Below are 22,389 nucleotides of genomic sequence, written 5' to 3'. Positions count from 1 at the left end.
TACCACAACATTGTGGAGTTCCCATGTTAAAAAATACTTTTATTTATTAATCTCTCTAATACCAGCTTAATCTGCAAACATGTTTTGTAATCCTGTTTCATTTTAAAACCAGATTTAGAAATTTAATATTAAAACCATTAGAATGAGAGAAGTCATCTTAAGAACACTTGAAAAAAATTTTAAGAAGTAAAAGGCAGAGAAAGCATAACCAAGAACGTATCTGGAAAAGAAAAAAAAATGCAAAAAAGAAGTGGTCTGTGCTTTACTGAAATCATTTAGACTCTATTTAGAGGACAAAGAGAATCACTTCAAGTCTTCAGCAGATGAAGTTTACCCCAGGTCCACCTAGGAACTCAATTATTATTAGTACTAGTGATAATAATACACATACTGACTGGGCACGGTGACTCACGCCTGTAATTCCAGCACTTTAGGAGGCCGAGGTGGGCGGATCACAAGGTTGGGAAATGGAGACCATCCTGGCTAACACGGTGAAACCCTGTCTCTACTAAAAATACAAAAAATTAGCTGGGCGTGGTGGCGGCGCCTGTAGTCCCAGCTACTCAGGAGGCTGAGGCAGCAGAATCTCTTGAACCCAGGAGGCGGAGGTTGCAGTGAGCCAAGATTGCGCCACTGCACTCCAGCCTGGGTGACAGAGCAAGACTGTCTCCATAATAAAAATAGACATATTATGAAATATTTAAAATAATATACTTGAAAATAGTAATACATCAACAACCATTTAGCTGAGGGCATGACATTTACCAGACATATATGGCAAATTATTAAAATTAGTCCAGCAACCGTAAGAAAAAGATATTATGACTATTTTACAGTTGAGCAACTATATTTCCAAGAATCTAAGAGTGACTTCTACAACCTTCAGTTTCCTTGAGCCCAACAAATATTTGTCAGATTCATGTGACAGAACACAACCAAGATGATACCATTTCTTTTCTCTAAAGTCAGGGAGACAGACAAAGAAAGAAAGAATGAGAGAAAGAAAGGAAAGAAAGAAAGAAGAAAGAGAGAGAGAGAAAGGAAGGAGGAAGGAAGGAGAAGAAGCAGAGGAAGAGGAGGAGGAACAAGAGGAGGAGAAGGAGAAGGAAAGGGAGGGAGGAATGAAGGAAGGAAGAAGGGAGGGAGGGAAGGAAAAAGGGAGGAGGAAGGAAGGAAGGGAAAGGAAAGGAAAGCAAAGGAAGAGAAGACTCTAGTAATAAACCTATAAATAACTCTTTTTTTTTTTTTTTTTTTGAGAGAGTCTTGCTCTGCTATCCAGACGGGAGTGGAGTGGTGCAATCTTGGCTCACTGTAACCTCCACCTTCCTGGTTCAAGCAATTCCCCTGCCTCAGCCTCATGAGTAGCTGGGATTACAGGCACATGCCACCATGCCCGGCTAATTTTTTTATTTTATTTAGTTTCGCCATTTTGACCAGGCTGGTCTTGAACTCCTGACTTCAGGCAGTTTGCCTGCCTTGGCCTCCCAAAGTGCTGGGATTACAGGCATGAGCCACCACACCCAGCCAATAACTCTTTACAAGGTAGAGCTATCAAGCATGGAAAGAGTGATCAACTGTTGGGCAAGATTGGTTTGGAGATTTACTTTAGCTGACATTTGAACAATGATGATTGAGAATTTACCAACTGAATTGTGATTAACTTTTACCAAGTAACTAAAAATGATAACTTTTGTTTCTCCATTCCCAACATTTCTTAGCATCCCAATTGTGATGCTAAGATTGTAAGCCAAGATTGCACCACTCCACTCCAGCCTGGATGGCAGAGCAAGACTCTCTCTCAAAAAAAAAAAAAAAAAAAAAAAAAGTTATTTATAGGTTTGTTACTTGAGTCTTCTCTTCCTTTGCTTCCCTTTCCTTTCCCTAATAATTCTTAGATGTCTTGAGAATTGGGTTGCACTGGAAGGGTAGGGCCACTGGAGACAGCAGGAGAGGCCTCAGTGATGGTCTTCTCACAGACCTCTACATGAGTGGCCTTTGCTCCAGTGACATCCCTCAGGCACAAATGCCTTGGGGGCTCTGTTCTGGCTCCAAATCTTTGCCTTTTCCTGTTCTACTATGAATTCTCCCCCAAAATCATGATGAGCTTACCAGCTTTGGAGTCATTTCCTTACTGCACTATAATTGTCATTTAATGTAATTCCTTCATCTCCTTTTAAAGGATTTTAATATTGAAGGATTATTTTCTCTTTGTTTTCCAGCCAAGACTTCTTTCCATTGCTTTCAGCTTTATTGTCTCTAGAAAATCCTTAACATTCTATGACAAAACAGTAGAGGAAATGAGGCAAGAATCTGAGAATATACCACCGGAAATTAGCCCAAAGTTAATGCCTACACCATTTCTCTTGATTGGATATCTGATTTTATAGCTTCATCCAGGGCACATGTGATGAAGTGAGTTGTGACTGATTGCAATGGAGTTAGGAACCTAGCTCTTCCTCCAAAAAATAATGGGGAAAGGAGCTGTCTGTGGGAGTTGGAGTGCAGTGGAGGCAATTGCATTTCTCAGACACTCGGGGGCTCTATAAGGGTTCCTGAAGAGCATCCCTGTTCCTCCTCTGACTGTTCATGCATGTGCATGGCTGGTCATGGATGGCAAAGGGGAATTGGAAGAGAGGAGGTAGCTGAGCAAGGGCAGAGAAGAAGTTGTAGCCGTGCAGTATGCTTTGCTACCAAATATAATGAAAATATTCTGGATTTTACTATGATCTCATAGGACACAGTTAACCCATGATTGTTGGGGTAACCTGTGAATTTTATTGAAAATCATTACATTATTTAATCAGTGACCAATGTTTAATCTTTTGCTTCTTGACTCTGAAATAAATGTGGGGAACTCAAGGCCCTTATATACACAAACAAGTGGAAGAAGAGCCTATTTCCCTTAATGCATTAGAGGTCAATTTTAGTGTCATAGGCTAGGGTCCCATAAAGCATGCCAGCTGCCATTGGGTGGGGGGAAGCCACTTTCAGGTATATTTTTATTTCACTAAGGGAGACTGATTTCTTACTAGAGATCACTTACAATTTTTTATAAATTGATTTTCTTTCATAACAACTACTGTGATTAGAAAATCCAGAATATCTGTTTTATCTCTCTTGCTGTGGGTGTAGTTTGCACTTTTTATCCTCATTTTGTTTTCAGAAGAGACAGAGATCAGTAGGCCACCATCTTTAATAAAACAACTTCACATAGTTACCATAGGTTATTAAGTCATTCATCAGCATGAGTCTTTATCCTGGTATGGAATAATCATTGTAACACTTATGATATCATTACTTTGAACACCAGACAAGGGCGTTAATTTATTTCTTTGACTCTCCACCCTAGCTGTCAGCATTTTCATCTTAAAGTGACGAAATCATAGTTAGGAGACCATGCAATCCCAGAAAAAGCAGGCACTCTTTCACACTTCCTCATTCCCCAGCCACACAAATGCTTTCCTGCAGAGATGAAACAAAAAATGTAAAATCAATAAATGGAAAAATGGCAATCATCCCAAGACTGAAGCAACCTTACTTTAACCTAGGTCGTGCTTGAGAAATTTAGCCATGAAAGGTTGGCAGGAAGAATCTTTCCTGAATTGCTCCCTGGGTGGGAACATTCAAGTCTGTTCAGAATAAGTTTCAGGAAAAAAAGTCATGTTTTTCTAACATTTTCAAAGAATTAAGTTGGTGAAAGGCGCTAGATTTGAAGTTCTTAAAAGTAATTATCTCTCCCTAGAGCACACATATTGTTCCAAGGATGGTAAAAACAGTGAACTCTTGTAGTCTTAAATTTCTATCCATTAAAGAAAGGTCTTCTCTCTTTGAGTCGTAGTGGTCTGGATACCACTCACTCTATGCCTTCTGTTGAGACTACAAATTATAGCTTAAAGACAGCCTAGCAAAAGATTTTTAAAAGTCACAAGGAAAAACAAATGGTCAGAAACTGCCAGATTTGCATTAACTTTATTCTTCTTTATTCCCTTCTCACTCTGATGTGCTGTTCTTTGCCTCTGCTCCATGCCCACTCCCATTGGATTGTCCCTGATTTTCTCATCCAGGAACTCTCATAGCAACTAAATGTGATATAAAGGAACTTCCAGGCACTGCATTACAACCCTAAGTTGTTCACATATATTACATGGTAAAAAGAAAATATAAATAAGTTGTGTACAAAGTCATCTTTAGTTCCTGTATCTCTTGGACTCTAAATTGACCTCTTCTCATGTCACTGCCTATTGTTTTTATGGCAATTTACTCTAAAGTCATCACATATGTCCTCTAGATAGAAATTTGATAATTCTAATTTAATTGCACTAAATAATATCATTTAAATTTGAAGTGGGTCATTATGTGTGATGAGTAATCCATTGTTGGTGCTATTGCAATGTGGTCAAGTTTATAATTTCATCAGGATGCTAATTTTCAAATATAATAGTTGCATTAACATTTTAATCTTGCTATGATGGATTAATAGTTGGAGGACAATTGTTTCAATGCTCCAAACAAAACAAAACAAACCAACCAGTGTCAAGTCACCCAGGCTGAAGTGCAGTAGCGTGATCTTGGCTCACTACAACCTTTGTCTCCAGGTTCAAACAATTCTCCTGCCTTAGCCTCCAGAGTAGCTGAGATTACAGGTGCCTGCCACCACACCTGGATAATTTTTGTGTTTTTAGTGGAGATGGGGTTTCACCATGTTGGCTGGGCTGGTCTCGAACTCCTGACCTCAAGCGATCTGCCCACCTTGGGCTCCCAAAGTGCTAGGATTACATGCATAACCCACCACGCCTGGCCCCAGTGACAATTTTCTAATTGACATTCTTTTAGACATAAAGTCTTTCTCTAAATTTTAGGAATATACTAAGATTCTCTTCTCAAAATAATTAACTCATGAATAAAAAAAAGTGGTCTATGGGTGATATCGTTTGGCTATGTCCCCACTGAAATCTCATCTTGAATTGTAATCCTCATAACACCTACATGTGGGAAGAACCCAGTGGGAGGTAACTGAATCATACGGGATGTTTTTCCCGTGTTTATTCTTGTGATAGTGAGTTCTCACGAGATCTGATGGTTTTATAAGTGTATTAGTCTGTTCTCACACTGCTAATAAAGACATACCTGAGACTAGCTAATTTATGAAGGAAAGAGGCTTAACAGACTCACAGTTCAGCATGGCTGGGGTGGCCTCACAATCATGGCAGAAGGCAAAGGAGAACCAATGGCACGTCTTACACAATGGCAGGCAAGAAAGCACATGCAGGGAAACTCCTCTTTGTAAAACCATCAGATCTTGTGAGATTTATTCACTATTTCAAGAACAGGACAGGAAAGACCAGGCCCCACAATTCAATTACCTCCCACCGGGTCCCTCCCATGACACATGGGGGTTATGGGAGCTAAAATTCAAGATGAGATTTTGGTGGGGACACAGCCAAACCACATCATAGAAGCATCCAGCATTTCCCTCCTGGCACTCATTCTATCTCCTACAACCCTGTAAAGAGGTGACTTCTGCCATGATTGTAAGCTTCCTGAGGCACCCCCAGCCATGCAGAAATGTGAATCAATTAAACCTCTTTTCTTTATAAATTATCCAATCTTGGGTATTTCTTCATAGCAGGGTGAGAACAGACTAATACAATGGGTATATTAATATTTCTTGAAATTTCTTTTGTAAAAAATGATCACTAGTAATACCTTAGAGTTCTCAAAGCTTATTAAATTTTAATTGAGGATAAGTTGGACTTCATGTATTTTATTATGCATTTTAAACGTTCAAGGTTCAGAATAGCATGAAAATTCCCAGAGTTAGAACAAAAAATGCAAAAAATTATTGACTAATTCTGAGCATCATAATAAACCAAAGAAGGAAAGCTTATTTAGTGAATTTTCACACATCACTAATTATATCCCATTTATGCAAAAGATTACTGATTAAACTTTGATGCTTAAATAAGGATCTATCAAAATTTAAATCAGTAGAATGGCTGTCATGGGTTTTAACCTATAGGACTGTTTAGTGGTAGGAAGAACTCTTGTGGCTTTATTCTGAGATAGGGCCCTCTTCGAAAGAAGCGCAGCACCACAGGAACTCATTTGAAACAGCTGCAAGCCCTCTGCTTTTTCATCTGTTGCCTTAAACTTCTTGTATTTTGACTAGCATGTCAAATTCATGGCTTCTGCTGTCTTCCTAGACAAATCTTTCATGACAAAGGAAAAACATGGCTGTAGTATCTCAGATCTCTCTCACTGAGCTTCAAAGAGCAAACAGTTAGAAGCCATATGGCAAAGTATGCTTTCTGTGAAATCTCTTGTTGGTCATTTCCCCTTCTAGCTTTCAATGAGTATAATCCAAGATTGTGCTCAACAATCTTGTGTGAACCACAACAATTTCAGTGTGAACCACACTGAATTCCTGGAGATGTGATCAAATCAAAACCCTACCTATTGTGTCTGAAAAAAGCAACATAGTGCTCCTAAGGCTCAATTATAATTCTGTGTTCACAATCAAATTGTTATTGAAAGGCTCTTTTCTCTAAATAATAATTTTAAAACACATGTCTCAAGTTAGTAAGTGGGGTATATTATATGATTCCAAAATTATGGCACATTTTTTTATTTTTTAAGGGAGTTCTGTATATGTGATATGAGACTTCCCACTAAAACCAACAAGTAGAAAATGTTTGAGGAATGGGGCATAGTTTTCTTATGTTTTCCTCAACATTTTCTAGTTTCTTGCCTTAGAAATTTCAACTTTGAAAATCTGTTTTGCAAGACATATTCTTACAAATAACAATTATTTAAAGATACTTACTGATTATATATGCTTAAGGGTATGGCAAATTTAAAATAATATTTGCAGATTCTGAGTAAAACTTAGAATAAATTTGTAACATTATCTGAAAGACTGGTTTATTTACTTATCTTAATCAATTTCTTTTTTTTTTTGCATTTTAAATGTCTATCTAATGCAAAGAAGCCAATTATTCAAAATGGCATTTTAAATATGTATAATGTATAACAGGTATAATATATAAGAAAAAAATATTCACTTGGTCAGATTTTCAGAAATTTGAATTAATTTCAAAAATGCTGGCCAGGCGCGGTGGCTCATGCCTGTAATCCCAGCTCTTTGGGAGGCCGAGGTGGACGGATCACAGAGTCAGGAGATGGAGACCATCCTGGCTAACATGATAGAGACCATCCCGTCTCTACCAAAAATACAAAAAATTAGCCTGGCGTGGTGGTGGGTGCCTATAGTCCCAGCTACTCGGGAGGCAGGAAAATGGCGTGAACCCGGGAGGTGGAGATTGCAGTGAGCCAAGGTCGCACCACTCCACTCCAGCCTTGGGCGACAGAGCGAGACTCCGTCTCAAAAAAAAAAAAAAAAAAAAAAAAAAATTGCTTTGTAACCATCAAATTTTCTATTACAGATTTTAGTAACTTATGTGATTTTTTCTTTCTTATTACAGTATTATACTATTGTAAAAAAAAAATGATTTGTCTGCATAAGAAACTTTCTATTTGGCAGTTCTAAAGGGGTTCCTGAAATTTCTCAAACTCTATCCTTGAAATTTCCTCAGGAAAACGCTTAATTCAAATGTAAGCAAGACAGAGGATGGTTGTATTTTTAAAAGTTGTAAAAGCAGTAGAATTCACTCTCTTCCTCTGAAAACTGAAGGAAATGGCACCAAAATCTACATGCAGAGTGTGGACTGATCCAGTTAGATGCTGGAAAGCTCCAGATGGAAACTGATTACCTCTGCCCCTTAGATAATCTGGAATGATACGTCTTTTGCATAGGTGCAAAAGACATATTGTTTGCCACTTGAAACCCATATCTCTCTTTTCTTTCCACTCTTATTATGTCTAGTCCCCACCTTGCCCCTAAACAACGAAGTGCTGGAGCCAACCTTATTGTCAATCAGGGAACAATGAGTCTAATAAATCCTTTGAGATCATTTATCCTTCCAGAAGCAGTGTGTTATCCAGTATAAGTACAAATCTATTTAAAAACTTTGAGACAAGATATGTTTCAAATTCTAAATTGTAGAATTTTAAATTTAGAAAAATTGTATGGTACAAATGCCTTCACCTTATAATCAAATACATAATCAGATTAACTAATTAATACCTCTGCAGTGAAATGGTACTAATTAAGAAAAAGTAGATAAGGCTACTTGCTGTATTAGTTCAGATTTTGCCACCAGAAGAATTAGGAAACAAACAGACAATTTTAGTTTCTTGGATTTTGGAATGATAAAGAAATGATTTAGAACTATGAAAATATCTCCATGGATATTAAACCAATTGAATGTATTTGTGGGGTTGGATTATGAGACAGTGAAATGTGGATTGAAATATAGATAGGTACCTCCCCCCTTCTAATGCTCTTCAAAACGCACTTAGGTTCCTTACTTTATCTATAGACAAGTGGATGATGATGGGCATTTAGCTCATTATGTCAAGGAAATCAACTATCCTGCTTCCTGGGGCTTCCTTTCAAAAATTACTAAAGCATGCAAATACTCCATTGCACTGCCAAAGTACATACATACTCTCACACAGAATTATACGTATGGATGATAAATACTAATAAATCTGTTTTGCAAGATATATTCTGACAAATGACAATAAGAAAATTTCAACTTTGTCGAAGCTTTTGAATTGTAGTCATATGTAAGGGTAGAAATGCTTGCCTTGCTTTTTATTTAAATTCTTCTTTAAAAATACACTAGTTTAAGAGAGAAATGATTTTTAAAAAATTATTTTATTGGAATACAGATGGTTGGTATTTTTTGAAAGAAATTGATATTGGCTTTTGATGTTACCACAGTCAGAAATATATTGAGATCAATCTGAAAGAGCCAAATCCATGACAGCTTTAAAGAATGAAGGTGATTTGAAGTCATAAAATGTGGTTTTGGGGTAAATAAGTAACAACAAAAGAAATTTAAAAAACAGAGTGGTTAGAAAATATTTATGTGCATTTAACTACTTTGGAATGAGCATGAGACATAGTTAAACAGAAACTACTCCTTATTTCAACTTTAAAAATTTAGGAAAAAGTCCTATTTTACTATTCATGCTTGTAGTTCCACATTTCAAGTGACACAAATATCCCATGGGACAGGCTTGTTTTAACATATTAACTTCATTGATTTCAGCTTAGGAATAAAATCCCTTACAATCTTCATGAAAAATTAATGTCTCCCCTAGGAGAAATGTTGCAGACCACACTGGAACTGGCATTTTTATCTAGTATGCAGGCTTAAGACACCTCCACCCAGGGTGGGGTCAAAGGTTGTTTCAATTTCTCCAAGGTGCTTTGGATGAGAAGGGAGCTTATCTTGAGTGGGAAAGTAACTGAGCTGCCTGGACTTGATCCTGGCCACAGGACAATGCTGGGAGTGGAGGAATGGGTACTCTCGTTGTAACACTTTGTGGTGTTGGTCAATGTACCCCAGTCAAGCCCTTGGAAAAACAATCCAAAAGTTTTCAAGAGAGGAAGCTAGAAATGTCGTTGAGAAGTTCGTGTTTTTTTGTAATGGGTTGATGTTCAGGGTGCTGATGCAAGGGAGGTACTGGTATTGAGAAGGGATCCTCACCTCTTAGGGCTAAAGCAGTGCCAGCAGGGACTGGAAACTCATTGGGAAGCATTCTAGTGGAAGAATGTAACAAGTCTACATCAGAGGTCACTACAAGCACAAAACAAGTTTCAAGTCAAAGTCCAGCCAAATGTCATTGAGAGAAGGGGGAATGCTGCAGCTATAGAATCAAGTAAACACAAAGAGAAGTGGGGAGACCAGCCGCCACTGGAGTGAAAGAGCGGGAAAGATTGCCAAAGAGAACATCTATGCTCTCAGGTGTGGCCAGGGACACAAGGGGCACATAAAACTGGCCGGAAGCCACATGTCCTTCTGAGGTCTTTTCCGGTTCTGTTTTTTTTTTTTTTTTTTTTTTTTTTGGTCATTTCTAGGCAAATTTTCAGAAGGATATAGCAAAATTGAGTTTCCACTGTTCAGAATGAAAGATTTTTATGCCTGTGTTCTTTTGTAATGTGATTACTGATTTTTCCCTTCTGTGCTTTGTTTTAATTGGTCAAGAAGCATGGAGTGGAAGGAAACATGGCTCTCCAAACTTCTATCAGTTCCTACAGCTCTTCCTCTGGGATAGGCATATCAGATGGGCAAACCCAGAACAATGCAGTATCCTAACAATAGTTCTGCCAATTCAGAGAGTTAGGCTGCCCTTGGGTAAGAGTCTAAAAATGGGTATAGGACACTGATTTCAGATATGCTTGTTAATAGAAGAATCTGAGTGGCTCAGAAACAGATCCTGGAAACGTGCATAATTTATTTTAACTGAGCGTCCTGTTAGAAGTACATCTTAGGTGCCTTAGGAAATCCTATCATGTTTAGGAAGCCAGCTGTATGATCAAAGACTCAAAAAAGGGTGAGTTGATACAGATAATGTGAGTAATGCTTGTCAGTTGGAGAATTTGAATTAAACTTATCTGTCTCCAACCCCCAACCTCCCAACCAGATAAAAATATAATATAAAGAAATTTTCTCCTGAAAAGTTAACTTTATTGGTGCTTATTTTTATACTAGTTATTTCTGCTTATTTTTTTGACCAAAGTGCTATATCATGACACCAAATTCTTCCTCTCTCACAGAGCAGTTTTCAATCTATCAAAAGCAGCATTAAGTGATGCTCTCCCCACAAAGTCACCAGATCAGTGTCCCTGCTATCCAAAATCAGCTTCAAGACCAACTTCCAAATCCTCTTTTAACCAAAGGGTTACTTTGAAGTCCCTCTAAAATAGACATTATTTGTTAGCTAGAAATACCCTCATAATATCTACTAATGCCTCTATAACTAAGAATTTTGTAGTCACACTACTGAGAAAGAAAATTCATAATTCTTCTTTCCATTGAGCTCCAAAATATACTTATTACTCAAAAGCAGTTGCCAGCTCTCTCCAATCATCTTCCCATGCCGTTGGAAAGTTGATAATATTCAAAAGTTCATGCTGGATAGGCTGGTTAGCATTGGAACGTTTGTGTTTTCTTTCTGAGTCTGTAATTAATCCTCCATTTCTTAAATTTCACGATTATTTTAGAATTACAATCATTTTTTATACATAAGTGTTCAAAAAGTGATTTTAGTTCTTAAATTGTATGTTAAATCAACACCGACAATTTAGCCAGATAACTAAAAATCACAATGCTGAAAAATTCTTCTGATTTTATGTCATACATCACAGCATTTTCCTTTTATGTTTGTGCTTTAAAAAATTTTTTTTCAAGTTGAAATGCCTAAACTTTACAAAGTTTTGAAGTTTGGCACATGTTGGATGAATACTCAGAAACTTGGAGAAGTTCACCTTAAGAATCCAAGATTTAAAAACTAATTGCAACATCTCAATGAATTAGTGATATTTCCTTGCCTTCAGTTGCAGAAATGTTATTATTTAGGTGTCCTTTCTTATGAGATTCCTGCCAATTCTAATTCCTGCTCTAAGTATGAGTTAAGACTAAAACTATTAAGGAGAAATCTTTAATCATGAGCAACCGTATAATTTATTAAAACTGTTTTGGACAATAATTCTAATAATGCTTCAAGGGACCTATAGCTTGAAGTTCACTGTTTTTCCATGTTTTGTTCACGTAAGTCCCTGCAGAATCCTACGGGTTGAATTTAGAATGTTTCTTTATTGATCACTCCAGCTAGCATACTTAATGGAAATGGAAAGAGATATTTGCTAGACACAAGATGGCAGCAACATACCACCGAAATTTTATGATTTACTCATAGAAACTAGAGTTGTGTAATTCAAATCAGAGACTTTTTATGGTAATTTGTATCCTTTTGGGAAGGTGGGGATGTAGACACCTTTGACAATCTGATTAAAATGATGGTCTCTCTTCACTCCAAGCACCATGTATATAAATTTCTGATGAAGCCTTTTCATAGACTTACAAAATTTAGTCCTGTGAAGACTAACTTACATTTTTCTTTTGAAAATAAATCCACAAAGGGAACAGATGATACAAAGAGTTCGGTAATCCAAGTATCAAGGGAAGGACAGACTCTGAAGTTGAGACTTTTGATGGCATTTCATCTTCTGCTTTTCTGGGGAAGAATGATAAATTACAAACCTTTAAACAATGGATTGTGTATTCCTGGAACTTTCCACTCTAAGAAAGAGACACATCAACAGGTTAATGATTATTTATTAGTAGGAGATCCTTTTCTGTTTAATTTTTAATGTTCTGATTAAAAGTTGTATTTTACCAAAAGTTTGAAAGTTTTCTTTTTTTAATTATCTGACTTCAAAAAACCACAACCAACTTTTCTTACCTCTTAAAAGTTGTATATTTTTTAAAAATTGTAAGCCTCTTTTTGTATTGTTCTTATTATTGTTTTAAAACATAGAGTATAATATAACCTGTATAACTGACTATCAACTAGCATTTCAGTAATTCCATGTACACATATATTCTAAATTTGAAATATATATATATATATATAAAATAAAATAAAATTTAAACAGAGTGACATATGGTTACAATTAAAGTTTTGTTGTTTGGCTTTACAAACCTTGGTGGAAATCCTGAGGAATGAGTCCTAACTCTGGCACAAGTACAGCTTAAGTAACCAGCTTCCATGATCAGTACAAGCACAGTTGGAAGAAAATAAACAGGGGGAGGGGCACAGCTGATTATCATCGTAGAATTCTGATTCAGAGTTACAACTTTCAAGTTTGATAAGAAAGTACTGGCAATTTCCCAGAAGCAAGCAGCTATCCTGGTTTTACAGAACACAAGGTGGCAGAATTGCTCTTTTTAAATCACTGATCTTTAAATAACTTAAAATTTAGAAATATTTCTAAAGAGCAACACATAGTAAGGGGAATTGTTGAAATACTAAATTCCCACAAACATTAAGGTGATATTATACGTAATGAAACAAAATATATATTGTGAAAAGCTCATTATGCTAGCATTTTGGAACTCTTATAAAGATAAGTGAAAATATTGATTGACTTCATTAAAAATGTCTTTAGTAAGTTACTAGAGCATAATTTAGTGAATTCTTTCTATAATTTAACAGTTACTTTTACATTTTAACAAGTTGCAATAGTGGTTTTAATATTCAAATTTAGAAAGGATACACTCAACAGATATCATTTTAATATATTGTTGCAGGTGAAATTTCAGCCAAAGGCTCTATGTTGACACCAGATTTTCTCATCAAAACTAAATTTTGTTTATCACACAAATATGCTAAAACACCATATAGTCATGGAAGAGACAGCAACAAAATGTGATGTGAAGATCACATGCCTTCAAAAGGCTAATTTAAGAATTATTGTAACTATAATAAAATTATTCTAGTAGACGTAACGCAAGAATTATTTTATTGAATTTATCTGAAAGTGCTAAATCAGTTATTAGATATTTATTAGACACTACCACCTGCAAAACATTTAAACATTTTTATATTGTAGCAGAGATTGTTGGAAGCTTTCAGATGAACAGAACTCCAAAATATTGGCCAATGATTGAACAACTGTAGACGGCCGCCATTTTAATTAATAGTGGGTGTTTATGAAAATGTAATTAGAAGTATAATGTCTGGAAGTGAGAACAATAGACTTAGAGACTATTAGGAGAGTTAAATTTCTGAGATCTGAAAAATGCTATTACTTCCTTAATTTGGGAGTGAAAGGAGGTAGTGTCCTTCAGGACTGGACCATCCATTGGGTGAATGAGAGCCCCTGGGCGTACCAGGAATCAGCTTCAGTGGAGGGGATGAACACCCACATACCAATTACTGTTACTGGGAAATCCAGTGGGGCATTTGTTCTTTCTCAGTTAGCACCTGCTCCCTTGAGCTCCAACCTCTCCAATGGGCAGAGGTAGTGATGCTGGCAGCTCCCAATCTCTTAACTTCATCGTCAGGTTACCTACTTTACACAGAGCAGGGATAACAGAAAGATAGCATGTGTTTCTACCTCCACCTTGCAGCCTTGTCAGTGAGTTTCGGGCCTGTTTTGGCCACCTTACGTGAAGAGGGGATTATTTTGGACAACTCCTTTGCTTCTTAACATTATGGCAGTTCTAGCTCTATCCCAGAGGAAACAGGTGGTGGGGGCTTTGAAGTAGGAAAGAGGACAGCAGCAAATAGTGTCCCACAGGAACAAGGGAATTTCAGGTGCCTTGGTGGGTCCTTTATAGACCAGGTAGAGAGAAAGTTCCTTTCATTTGACATTGATCTTTGTTCATAAGTACTGTCAAATGATCTGGTGTACGGGCAATACCACTCCCCTCTCCCAGCCCCTCATCCTCAGCCACATGACAGATTTGTTCAGATTTGTCAATAATCAGATAGTGACTTAAAAAAAAATAGAACTATGTGTACTTTGAAAGGTGGATTTAGATTTGCCAATGCACAATTTATATTCAAAAACAGTCATATTATTTGAAGGCTAGATTTAGAGTGGTCAATATATGACAACTGTATACGGACTGTCATATATAGAAAAGTGACAGATGATTTTTTTTCTCTCTTTTGAGACAAGGTCTTGCTCTGTCACTCAGGCTAGAGTGCAGTGGTGCTATGACAGCTCACTTGAGCCTCAACCTGGGCTTAAGCGATCCTTCCACCTCAGCCTTCTGAGTCACTGGAACCGCAAGTGCATGGCACCATGTCTGACTAATTTTTAAATTTCTTTAAGAGAGAAGATGGGGACTCCCTATGTTGCCCAGTCTAGTCTCAAACTCCTGGGCTCAAGGGACTCTCTAGTCTTGGCCTCCCAAAGTTCTGGGATTATAGGTGTGAGCCACCATACCAGGCTCATTTTTTTTTTTTTTTTGGATATAAGAGAATATGTATTTATATAGAACAGTGTCCCATTTGGCCACTTTGGTGTGGGAGATGCAAAGGACATGTGTGAGGTGAAAGGCAGTTGAATTTATTGAGATTATACTGTATTCTATGCAATGTGTTAATTTTTGTATTCCCTTTATGTTGGAGTCACTTCACAACAAAATCTCTGTAAGACAGAAAAACCCTCATGAAGGCCAAAAGGTTTAGTCTCTGTAGGTAGGGGCTTCATCATCTGCTTACTGACTTTTGTCTCTTTTTTCTATATTCAGAAACATTTAAGCAACATTTATTGCAAGCGTATTCTGTGGTCACTAATACTGATTCCATAAAAATCATGATCTCATTCATGTGTGGGTTTTACACAAAAAGAATATGTCTTCATTAGCAGAATTTCTTATCAGTGGCTGATGGGAAAATGATTTAGGAAGAAAAAGGACAGAGTTGGCCAGGATAACACTAACATTACTGCTAACTCTCCAGGCATGAGTAAGAGTATCATGTCCTTACATTAAGTTTTCTAGCACAATCTCTAACATCCTACAGATCAATAATTAATATGACACAATTTTACTTATGCTAATACCCTGTCAATTTAATTTGAAAGATAAGCGAGCCTTATTTGTTTTTTCTCTTTGAGATAGTACGCATTCCTCAGTCTCTGGACTATGACGAAGCCTTTGAAGAATATTCTTACATCCTAATTGTGCAACTCAAAAATTCTCAGCTTCCCATTGCATCCATGAGTAAATGTGTATGCAGTTGGTGTACAAACACCCATAACAGTTTAATAGAGCACAGAAACTTAAGAGATGAAAGAAGCAGAATTTTATGTTTTATGGATGTTTTATTTTGATTTATATTACCAAAAAGTCTCAAGATATAGAAAGGTACTTTTGAAATTTAATCCGGTTCAAAACTATAACATCTCTGTTTAAGACTAAACATCTCCATAAATTATGTTTGTTAGATTTTATAGTTCTAAGGGAGAAAAATAGTCACCAAAGATGCTTAGCAAACACTATTTAAATCATTTAGATATAACTTCTTCTTTGGTATATTGCCAGAGTTTTCCTCCAAAACAAGCGTGTATTTCAAAATAAAAGAGAATTACATTATAAATTATGAATAAAAATGAAAACATTTGAAGAAAATGTCCTGAGGCCTGAACCCAAATATACTAATTAGTGTTTTATCAGTTCAATATGTTTTGCCAAAAAGAATCTTCTGCTTGATTTTAGTGTTGTTTTTCAGTGAAGATCAGTTTTTGGATATCTTTCATGCAGGACTAGAAGGGAAAACAAGAAAAACAAAATAGAATAAAGAGTTATTTGTGTTTGACATGACAATGCACAAGACTATTGTTTCATCTCAAAGCAGACAATATACACAGCTTTTTGTACAATTCTAAATGGAGAAGATCATGCATATTTATTTCTGCTTGAATTTTTATCAAACCCATTTTCATAATCCCACCATGGCAACTGAATTCAACAGTTTCTTCTAGAAACACCAGTCTTTCCCCATTCTACCTAGCTTATCTCATTCAGAATACTGGTATGTATTTATGAATATGAAAAAAGTAACCAAATGCAATCAAGATAAGTTGTGGGCAAGAAGTACAGAAAGAGAAAAGAAAGTTCAAAAAATGTTGTGAAGGTGTTTAAAGAGAGAATGCCCTTGTTTTGCTGTAATGCGTGTTTAAGTATTTAGGAGATATGGAAGTATGATATCTGCATTTAATCTCAAAGGTTTAGATTTCTATGTCTATATTATTTTGTATGTGTAAAGAGAGAGGGAAGGGAAAAGAGGAATAGAAATAGAGTATGTGTGAGAAATTTTGGCAAAATGTTAATAGTTGTTGAATATAGCTACGAGTGTGAGTTTTATATAACTATTTTAAAACCTTCCTGTAAGTTAAAATTTATTTTAAAACAAAATATCAAACAGTGCATAAAAATGGTGGCATAAAGGAAAATCAGTAATATTTGAGTAGGAAACATAAATTATTTAGTATTTAGATGCTTTTGACATTCTGTTTCTTCAGGGATGCTAGTTCATGGTTTGGAACTCTTTTTTCTTTCATCAGGGAAAATCTGATATCTAATACAATAAACAACAATTATAAAACAAATAACATGAGGCTGATATGATTGAACTAGAAACACGAGGCATTTAGCTTCTCTTCACCTCTTCTTTAACCCCACCATTGGTCTCTGCCTTAGTCAGCTTGGCTGGCCTAACAAAATACTGTGGACTAGATGGCTTAAACAACAATAACGTATTTTTTCGTTGTTCTGGAGGCTGGAGTCCCACATCAAGCTTCAGGCTGATTGTTTCTGGTGAGGCTCTCTTTCTGGTTTGTAGATGGCCTCTTCTTGCTGTGTCCTCACATGGCTTTTCCTTGGTACGTGGAAAGCTCTCTAGCATATCTTCTCATAAGGAAGTCAGCCATATTGGATTAGAAACCCACCCTTACTACCACATTTGACCCTAATTATTTCTTTAGAGACCCCATCTCTAAACACAGTCATACTAGGGATTAGAGCTTCAACACGTGAATTTGGCAGGGGGCACACAGTCATTCAGTTCATAAAGTTCTCTAACTCAAGTTCAGGGAAATGCAGGTTTTCAAGAAACATAGATTAGCAATGTTTTATGTTCTATGCTAAATTGTTTTTATGGTGTACAGTATAATTAAACAGGATGATTTTCCTAACTTTAGCTCACACTTAACTCAGCAAAGCGTCATACTATATTTTATTGAGATGCTTTTTTTCTCAATTTTGTAGCAAGTGAAGCACATCAAATGATGTCCTTGTTCTTTTTTCTACAACTGTACTGTTAATTTTCTCAGTGTTGATTCCACTAATACTCTGTTTTGTGTTAATTATTTGGTCTTCTAGGCATTTTGCAGTCTGAGTCTGAAAGTTGAAATAAATTACAATTAAGTTGGTATATCCATCTAAATATCCTTGACAACAATGCCCAGTGGATGACGGAATTAGTCTCCTGTTCTATAGCACCATGGAGACAACCCCACTGACATTCAATGGACGATGATCAAATCCATTCTCCTTTATTACTCTCCCCCAAGTTCTTAAAATTATGACCCATTTTAACTTCCTTCATGTTTTCACCATGCTTTTTTCTTTTCTTGGTTCTTTCTAGAGTTTCTAAGTGCTTTTATTTTGATTTGTTTTTCTTGTTGGAAACGTGTTTTCTTTGTTATGTCTCCAATATCATCTGTCTTTTTGCTCACTCTATTGCCTAAAATCCAGTCCATTTTTCCTCTAGAAGTTTACTGGCTTCCTATTCTAATTTGAAGGAGTAATTTGATATATAGACCATAATTGCTTATGCAGATGTTTGTTTTACCTGCAGTTCATGATTGATTTCTTTCATTTTCTTTCAGGTTTTGATAATATCATTAATTTTATCTTTACTTTCTGTCATGTAACCTACTCTTTATCTGGACTTAATCTCAAATCTCCAGTCCTTTTGCCTGGAGACCTTTGTTCTAAAGTCCACGTGCTTCTAATTTAGCTGAACTGGTGGCTTTCTGATTTCAGAAGCAATCATCCTAGGTCAATAATTCCAAATTTTCTTACGTTAGTGAATTCATTGTTTTTGTGCCCTGATGATGCCTTTTTTTTTTTTTTTTTTTTTTTTTGAGATGGAGTCTCACTCTGTCACCAGGCTGGAGTGCAGTGGCACAATCTCGGCTCATTGCATGATGTTGCCTTTCTTTTTGATATTTCCCCCTTATTTTGCTGCAGCATATTGTATCTGTTAGAGTTCAATCGGAGAAGCATAATCACCATAGAAGAAAGAACATTGTTGGAATCAGAACATATACAATTGTGGGAGCTGGCAAAGAAGTCTACAGAAGGCTGTTGTCACTGTATCTGGCAGTGGATCTGAAGTTGCTATAGATAGTCAAGGCTGGTAGTTCAGAAAAAAAGTTAGACATGGAATAGGAGACAAAGCAAGGACAAACTGGAATCCATAAGGAAAAACTGGGAAGTGTCTGAATCTTACCTCCTCCAGTCTTGATGATATGAGTGTCCTGTGTTAGGAAGAGCTAGCTACTCTCTACCTGGGAGCAACAACTAAACCTGAAGCTCTAGCAGGATCTGAAAAAGTTGTAGGTCTGGCTGCTCCCACATGCCTAGCAGGTCAGTAACAATGTATGTGAGCTACATGGGGACCTGGTACCCTACACTGACCTTTAGAGATTATAGCCATTCTTTCACGTCTACCATTCCATTCTTGTGCAGTTTCTCTTTTGGCTCACCCTAATGCAGAAATACATAGAAAATAGAATTATGGAAGGCTTAGTTTTAGTTTAACTAAATTGACATTGTACAAAGCTGTCACAGTCTGCCCCTTGTCAACCTGATATTCATATAAAAGCCTTTCGACTTCCAAATAAAGACATAGTGAAATCATGTTTCTGCCTAATAACTGAACAGATACTAACTAACCATCTCACCACAAGAGAACACAAAGTCCTTTTGGCTGTCTTTGGCTGATGCTCTTTTCTAGCTGAGACATACTTACTCCTGGATATCCTGGAGCTTAAATACTGAAATATCAAGTTAATTACTATTAAACATTTTATAATAGTATGGAAATAGGGGATGGAAATTTAAAATATCAGTTAATGTAGACACAAATATGTTCATGTCTCAATAATAAATATTTATATTTATTATTGTATTTATTATTATTATTATTATTATTTTTTGAGATAGAGTCTCGCTCTGTCACCAGGCTGGAGTGCAGTGGCGCAATCTTGGCTTATTGCATGATGTTGCTTTTCTTTTTGATATTTCCCCCTTATTTTGCTGAAGCATATTGTATCTGTATTTAATATTGATACAATATGTATCTGTAAATAATATTGTATGTTTATTATTTATAATAATGAATACCACCATAGTTCTCATTTCTACAACGTATCATGCTGTCATTGCGTACTTGGAAATGATATTGTAATCTTTCTTACCAGAACATATGCTCTGTGAAAGGAGGGACTGTTTCTCAATTACTTACTCCTCTATCTCTAGTTCTGAGCACAGTGACAAACACAGAGCAGACATTAAATTAGTATTTAATTAGCATTCAATAAATGCAGACTAGTGTGTGTATCTGTGTTTGCATGTGTGTGTATGTACATGTGCATGCATGCACACACACATACCAAGATGACCCTGGGTGTTTTAATAAGAACATCTTCCAAGTTGAATGCTTTCTGAGGAAATTTACCTGTAATACAGATATCATTTCACATATTATTCCCCTTCATTTGCACTAACAAATTTCTCCTCTTGCTCTTTTGTGCTAGTTCAGTCTCCAGCTACATCCACTTGGAGTTTCACTGTTCAAGGGTTTCATTACCACTTTGGTGTGAATCTACTTAATAAACATTTTCTTTCTTTTGTTCCTTAGAGCTATCCTGTGAGGCACCCAGAACAGCTATTATTACTATTTTAATTTACAAATAAGGAAAGTGAGATTCAGAAAAAATGTAATGCATTGTGATGTCAGTGGTAGTTAAGAACTCGAATTTGCAGCTTGTTACTCTTAGTCCAGTACTCCTACTATTAAGACATGCTGGTATTTAAAAATGTAAAGTGGTTAGTAATGGACTGAACTTGAATAATACACTAATGGAAACATCAACTGAATTTCTTCTTATAGCTATAGTTTTGAAACCGCATAATATTGCTCAAGCGACAAATTAAATGTAGAGTTTTCTGCTTTAGTTCAGTCTTACGGATTATGATTAGAGGCATAAAAAATTACCAGTATTACTGAAAGAATTTCTGACTTTAGACATAACCTGTTTTAGTATTGTAAGCTATTTTTGATATTTGATCTTTATTGTATAAAATTTGACTCTGTATTTCTGGCCCCTATATCACTTAATGGTCTCTGGGTGTGTGCCTCAGGGCCCCTCCCTCAAATCCTTGTGGTTTAGAAAACCAAAAGTGGCATCTCGTTTTCTCTACTTAAAGACCTTCTTCATCATTTTGAAATTCTGATGACATTTATTGGGTACAACCATGAAAAGGAGAATGGCCATATGCTTTTAGTTTGCCAAGGTATTACCCAAAGCAGGTGTTCAGTATGCAAAGAGATACTTTTAAAGTGCCAACATTGTCATTTTTAATTAGTGGACATTCTTTGTCAGGAAAGTAAAGTTTCACATTTCTTTGGGTGTGAAGTTGCATATTAATATGTTTTAGTTTCTTCTGAAAAACAAAAAAAAATCCATTTTAGGAATAAAACTTAGGAATAACTTAAGCTTCAATTTCTGATACTCAGATTATTGTTTGGGAACAAGTCATCATTGTATTAAATCTGTTTCTCATCACAAAGGGAGTATCTATTACCTGAATAAATACTTTTAAGGTATTTTTGCATATAATGTAAGTCATGCCCTTACCATGAGCCAGGGTACCACACATTAACAGATTATTCAGAGGAGCTCAGAAACAGCAATGATTAAGAAATTTTAAGTAGATTTGTAGCACAGTAATGGGTTTTTAATCCTTTAATTTTACTTACCATCTCTACAAAGAAGTTTTGAGATTGACTTTGACTTCACGTATTTTCATATTTTCAAAATTACAGAAATGGATCTTTTTTGCTAGTCGAACATCCAGAATTAAAGTGAGCGGCTCATGAAACAGGCAAAGAAAACACAGTGAATCAATCAACTTAGTATTAAATCTTGTGGGTAAAAAGCCAGTACTAAGCAAGTGGCCACCAGGAATTTGATTGTTCCCACTCATAATGGAATTTGGAAAGGGCTACTAATCACATAGTTTTGCCTTCCCTGAGCTCCAGCATATTGATTGTAACAGTCAGGTAACTTTATCCTCTGTAACCACCATAGCTCATGCTAATTTAGTTAGTCTTCATCTTCTCTGTGGTTTGATCTTTCTTGTCTCAGTAAAATTATTCCATTCTGTGTTCTCTCACATGAGTCATTTCCATTTCTAAAATCAATATCTCTCAATGGTATTTTGCTTCCGGAAAGATGGAATAGATATATTCCTGCTAAATCCAACTGAAAACCTTGAAAATTATATGTAAAACAAACCCAAGAAGACCTGAAAAGTGTAAAGAAGAAGGAAAACTAGCTAAGGAACTGGAGGACCAAAGAATGGCATGGTGGTAAGTTTTCTGTTTTTGTTTTTGCCTCATATGTTTCCGACGTGGAGATACAGAAGCTGGAAAAATCCCAGAAATGCCAGAGGATGCAAAACCAAAAATCCTTAACAAAAGCCTACTGGCTCTAGCCAAAGTTTCAGGAAAGGCATACTAGCAAGAAAGAAAGCTTCTATATAATAACTCTTCCACCCTGACCAAATACCACAGAAAAAACCTGTAGCCCAGTCCCACCTTAGCTAGCAAAAGCTAAATGACGAGCATAAAGTTTCATTCTTTTCAGACTATAAAGAGGGGTCTCAG

General features: G+C 36.2%; 2 protein-coding genes and 1 long non-coding RNA gene across 16 annotated transcripts in view; 2 read left to right on the top strand and 1 right to left on the bottom strand.

Annotated features, from left to right (window-relative positions):
• Positions 1–12,343, top strand: part of LOC105472784 (N-6 adenine-specific DNA methyltransferase 1) — a 545,294-nt gene extending 532,951 nt beyond the window's left edge. The window contains exon 18 of the mRNA XM_071095535.1: positions 12,053–12,343. The gene's annotated coding sequence lies outside the window, so the exon portion shown is untranslated. The remainder of the gene's footprint in view (positions 1–12,052) is intronic.
• LOC139362983 (uncharacterized) lies at positions 12,052–12,695 on the bottom strand. The gene is made up of 2 exons (XR_011622764.1): positions 12,616–12,695; positions 12,052–12,147 (listed from the first exon to the last, which is right to left on the bottom strand). It is a non-coding gene; the product is annotated as an uncharacterized lncRNA (long non-coding RNA).
• Positions 12,696–14,663: 1,968 nt separating this feature from the next.
• LOC105472791 (uncharacterized) overlaps positions 14,664–22,389 on the top strand; it is a 611,252-nt gene continuing 603,526 nt past the window's right edge. For 5 of the 14 annotated variants that reach the window (XR_011622747.1, XR_011622745.1, XR_011622744.1 and 2 more), the window contains exon 1: positions 21,433–22,092. Coding sequence is in view for 3 of the 14 variants with exons in the window: in XM_071095543.1 (XP_070951644.1) it covers positions 22,082–22,092 (11 nt within the window). In the remaining 11 variants the exon portion in view is untranslated. Of the gene's footprint in view, positions 22,093–22,389 lie in introns of all 14 variants that reach the window. The other 9 variants (XR_011622749.1, XR_011622748.1, XM_071095544.1 and 6 more) reach the window with 5 other exon arrangements.

The sequence above is a fragment of the Macaca nemestrina genome, chromosome 4, assembly GCF_043159975.1.
Source record: "Macaca nemestrina isolate mMacNem1 chromosome 4, mMacNem.hap1, whole genome shotgun sequence".
NCBI classification, from domain to species: domain Eukaryota; kingdom Metazoa; phylum Chordata; class Mammalia; order Primates; family Cercopithecidae; genus Macaca; species Macaca nemestrina.
The sequence above is the reverse complement of the archived record's forward strand: the minus strand, read 5'-3'. Positions and strand labels throughout refer to the sequence as shown.